The 4,050-nt window shown below is 60.7% G+C and overlaps 1 protein-coding gene across 1 annotated transcript; it reads right to left on the bottom strand.

The window, feature by feature from the left end:
* Positions 1-782: 782 nt before the first annotated feature.
* On the bottom strand, positions 783-4,044 carry PTGER2 (prostaglandin E receptor 2 (subtype EP2), 53kDa). Its single transcript, XM_009893945.1, has 2 exons — positions 3,234-4,044; positions 783-1,028 (listed from the first exon to the last, which is right to left on the bottom strand). Exons 1-2 carry the CDS (start codon positions 4,005-4,007, stop codon positions 783-785), a joined length of 1,020 nt encoding a protein of 339 aa, XP_009892247.1. The 5' UTR covers positions 4,008-4,044.
* Positions 4,045-4,050: the final 6 nt, after the last annotated feature.

Raw genomic sequence — 4,050 nt, 5'->3', positions numbered from 1 at the left:
TGTTGGCTCCTGCACAAACCACGGGGCAAAGAAAATTGCAAAATGGGTGCTCAGGAGGGCACACACAAGAGAAGTGCCACAATTTGGCCTTTTTTTTTCTGCCTCATTGCCCCTCAGACATGCACCCACCGCAGCCTAAAATCTCCAGGGACGGGGGACAGAGATACAGACAGACCCATGCACACAGACCTACACCCAATAAAGTGCATTTCTTTAGGCAACCAGCCTGCCAAATAAAGAGGAATATTTGGGGGTACGCTGCTCCCTTCCCCTCCTACCTGATCCCGAGGGACCTGGGGCCAGAGACGGGTGCTTGCAGCCACAGTGGCCACCCAGCCCCATCTCCAGGACCCCGTAGCCCTGCCTGCACGCTGCCTCCAGCCCCAAAGCGGACCTTGCTGGGAAGCACAGCAGCAGAGAGCTCTGCTCCCCGACACCCCCCGCCCCGACAGTAGTGTTATAGCAAAACCCCTCTCCAATACTTCCCCGACCCTCCCGCAGCGTGGCCGAATGTAGCTGGCACCCTCCGCCGGGTGGGAGCAGCCCTGCCCAAGGGCATCAGCGAGATCCAGGTACTCATCTTGTCCCACTGGATTATTTTTTTTGCCCCGTGAGAGACCGCAGTGGCTTTCCAGTGGCTTCCCGGGCACTTGGCCGGGCCACCCATACCTCGCCCACCCTGCAGCCGCTACATCTCTTTAAGGGTCACAAGGCAGAGCTTCGTGAACATCTGCCGGGGCTTCGCTTCGCCTGGCAGATGTCTCCTGGAGCGGCTGACGGATCTACTGCCCCCAGGGGGCCAGCCGGGCTGCCAGGTTTGTCTTTGCGGGGGATGGAGTGTGGCTGTCCTGGTTGGCGGGGGTCACCTGGCAGCACAGCACGGAGCGCATGAACCGCAGGACCGGTGGCCTCAGGATGGCGAAGACCCAAGGGTCGACAATGGAATTAATAGAGAGAAACCTCAGGGCCAGGAGGTCCCACTCGTGTTTGTCCTCTTTCTCGCTGAACTTGTTGACGTAGGCGCGGATCTGCAAAACACGATGGGGAGAAATAACGTCAGGTTTTGCCTTCCAGGAACCAACCCCCTGGGCAGCTTCCTGAAGAGATTTGGGCTGTCACAGCGCGCTTTCTGCCTCCACCAATTTAAATGAACTTTTTGCTAACGAAAGCCAGGCCTGCGCTCTGCTCTCAGCGCGCTCGAGGCTTCGTTTAGCCCTAAGGCAATGAAGGCGGCTTAAGGAAGCGGTGGGTCTCACCTTGAAAACCACACGGGACAAATAAACGTACAAGACGGAGAGGATGCGGGGGGCTGGACCGCTCTGGTCCTTCCTGCAACGTGCCGACTCATAGCGGCTCACAGGGCTTCCTGGAAGGGTGACTCAGCACTCCTTACTCATACGGGGCGAATCGCCACCCCCTCACTTCGGGGGTGAGGGGATGCTCGGATGGGGACGGGAGCTGGGGGCGCGGGAGGCATCAGCATCCCTCCTCCGGTTGGGTACCACCCAGGGATGGTGCATCCCCGGGGCACAAGGTGGCCACAGTGCAGCGGGTACCTGAGGGCTGCCCCGGGCTCGGGGCTTTTTTGGGGGAAGGATTTTGTGGTGCTGCGGCCTGATGCTGGCTGGGTTCGTGTGCCTGGACTGCTCCTCGCAGGGTGGCTGCTGTGGGCAGCCCCAGCCAGAAGAGAAAGTGTCATACCAAGGAGGCACCGGCAGCGTTCGGCAGCTCGGTTTGAGACGCTGCCAAAACGCAGCCCAACACATGGGAGCCGGGCGATGGGAAAAGCCAGCTGTGCTACTGGATAAGGCTATATCTGCTACCACAGGGCCCATGGGATCCCCACCAGCGGCACTTTCCCATCCCGTCTGCCCCCAGCAGACCCGCAGGGCCCTGCCCACATGTTCCCACCAAGGGGTCGTGCTTCGTAACGACCCCAGAGCCCAAAACTGGGCTTTTTCAGGACGCGGGGAGAGCCGCCCATCGTGCGTGGGCCCATTGACGGGAGCTGAAACATCTCTCAGGATGTCGAGTCTGGCTCTCGGGATGCTCGCGAGCGCCCGGATATTACTGCTCTGTCTTTTCTCTTTCTTAAAACCCAGGCAGCCTGGCTCAGCTGCAGCCTGTGGTTATTTTCTTTTCCCTTGGGAAACAAAAGGGAGCACGAAGGGAAGGTAGTGTCTATTTAACTCCGTGAGCACAAAATTAGCACTGGCTACACTCCCAACCTTGGCGGGGCTCGCTTCTAATGGGAACAAAATGACCTCCCACGGCGGCGAGCTCGCGCACACGGGCAGGGGACACGGGTGGCTTGAGGTGCTCCGGAGTCTGCAATGCTGCTGGTCTAACATGGCTTGGATGGATGAAAAGAGGCCCTTCAGAGGAGAGAGCCTGGGGCAGAGTCAGGGGATCCACTCTCTCCCCTTCCTCACTTGGCTGCGGTGTTTCGACCAGCAGATGTTTCAGCAGATGTTTCTGCTGAAAGCGTTGTGCACGGACAGGGCAGGGGATGTGTGCACGACCCTTGAGATGAGGGATGCTGTGGCCCGTGTGTTGGATCTCCGTTCCCAGCAATCACTCATCTCCGTGCCTACACCCCGGTGGCGTGGCAAGGGAATGGAGACCTCCATCTAATGGTGAGGTGGGTGCTCCCTGTCCATGTCTCCAGCTCCATCCTTCCCTCTCACCACAGAAATCTGGGATAACTCTGCCTGCCCAGCGCAGAGACTCACTGTCTCCAGCCAAGCCCAGTGGCATCTCCTTCATCCCCATCTTTCGATGTCTAATTTATTGCTCTGCTGCCCCTCACACCTCCACGATGACTGCCCAGCTCCTGGGAACTACAGTAACTGCTGTGTGGTCCAGGGGACCCCTACCCCAGACCCTGCCTGGGCCATGCTGCCTGGCCTCGGAGCCTCTGTGGGATGGGAGAGCAACCCTCCTCCTGCCGCCCCATCCTCCTGCCGCCCCATCCTTCTGCCGCCCCATCCTCCTGCCTCCCCATCCTTCTGCCAGCACTCAGGATACAGGGGGTGATTCTCCCAATTCCCCATGGGATGTGCAAATTGCCCAGTTCGCAGCAGACCCGGGGTCTCCTGAGCTTCAGGAGGAGATAAGCTTTGACCCCAGCCCTTGAGGTTTGGGCAGTGGAGTTGGGGGAGCCTTATAAAAGGGAGGGAGAGGTGGTGCTGGGGAGAGGGACCCCAGCCCAGGGAAGAGGTGGTCACACTCACCGTGAACGGCAGGGAGCAGATGACGAAGGTGATGGTCATGATGGAGAGGAGAAGGAGATGGTCAATCTCCTCGGCCATGGAGAACATGCGCCGGCCGCAGCCGCCAGCCGCCCGGGGCTGCTCGAGCGTGGCCAGCCGACGGGTCTTCTGCCCACGGCGGTGCATGCGGGCCAGGTTGGCGATGACACTGAGGTTGCAGAGCAGCACGGAGAGGATGAGGAAGAGGAGCAGGGTGGCGTAGAGCAGCGAGAAGGTCACGTCCAAGCTGGATATCTCCGTGCTGCCATTCTGCTGGACGTACTCCAGGTGCATCTGGATGAAGCACCAGGTGCCGGGGCAATACTGCACGTACCGCCCGAAGCCCACCAGCGGCAAGGAGCAGAAGGCTGTGGAGAAGGTATAGATGGCAGGCAGGGCAACCAAACCCGTGCGGGGGCTGAGAAAACGCTCGTAGAAGTAGGGCCGCCCCAGGGCCAGGCATCGCTCCAGCGCCATGGCGAAGAGGATGAGCATGGTGGCGAGGCCGAAGAAGCTCATGGCGAAGCCGAAGTAGAGGCAGATGTGTCCTCCTTGGGCCAGGGCGGTCAAGGTGCGGTTGTGGTGGTAAGAAGCCAAGACGAAGGGGCTGACGGAGCAGGTGCCCAGCAGGTCGGTGACCACCAGGGCCAACACCAGGACGTGGAAGAGGGAAGGAGGGCGGGCGCGGGGCCCGCGCCGACAGCGAAGCAGTAGCCCCAGGGCCAGCAGGTTGCCCAGGAGGCCAGCGGAGAACATGAGGGCGCTGACCAGCGGGCGAGCTCCGGCCGGCAGCGCCCCG

Source organism: Charadrius vociferus, unplaced genomic scaffold, assembly GCF_000708025.1.
Source record: "Charadrius vociferus isolate BGI_N301 unplaced genomic scaffold, ASM70802v2 scaffold49, whole genome shotgun sequence".
Lineage (NCBI taxonomy): Eukaryota > Metazoa > Chordata > Aves > Charadriiformes > Charadriidae > Charadrius > Charadrius vociferus.
This window is presented reverse-complemented; position numbering and strand designations above follow the sequence as displayed.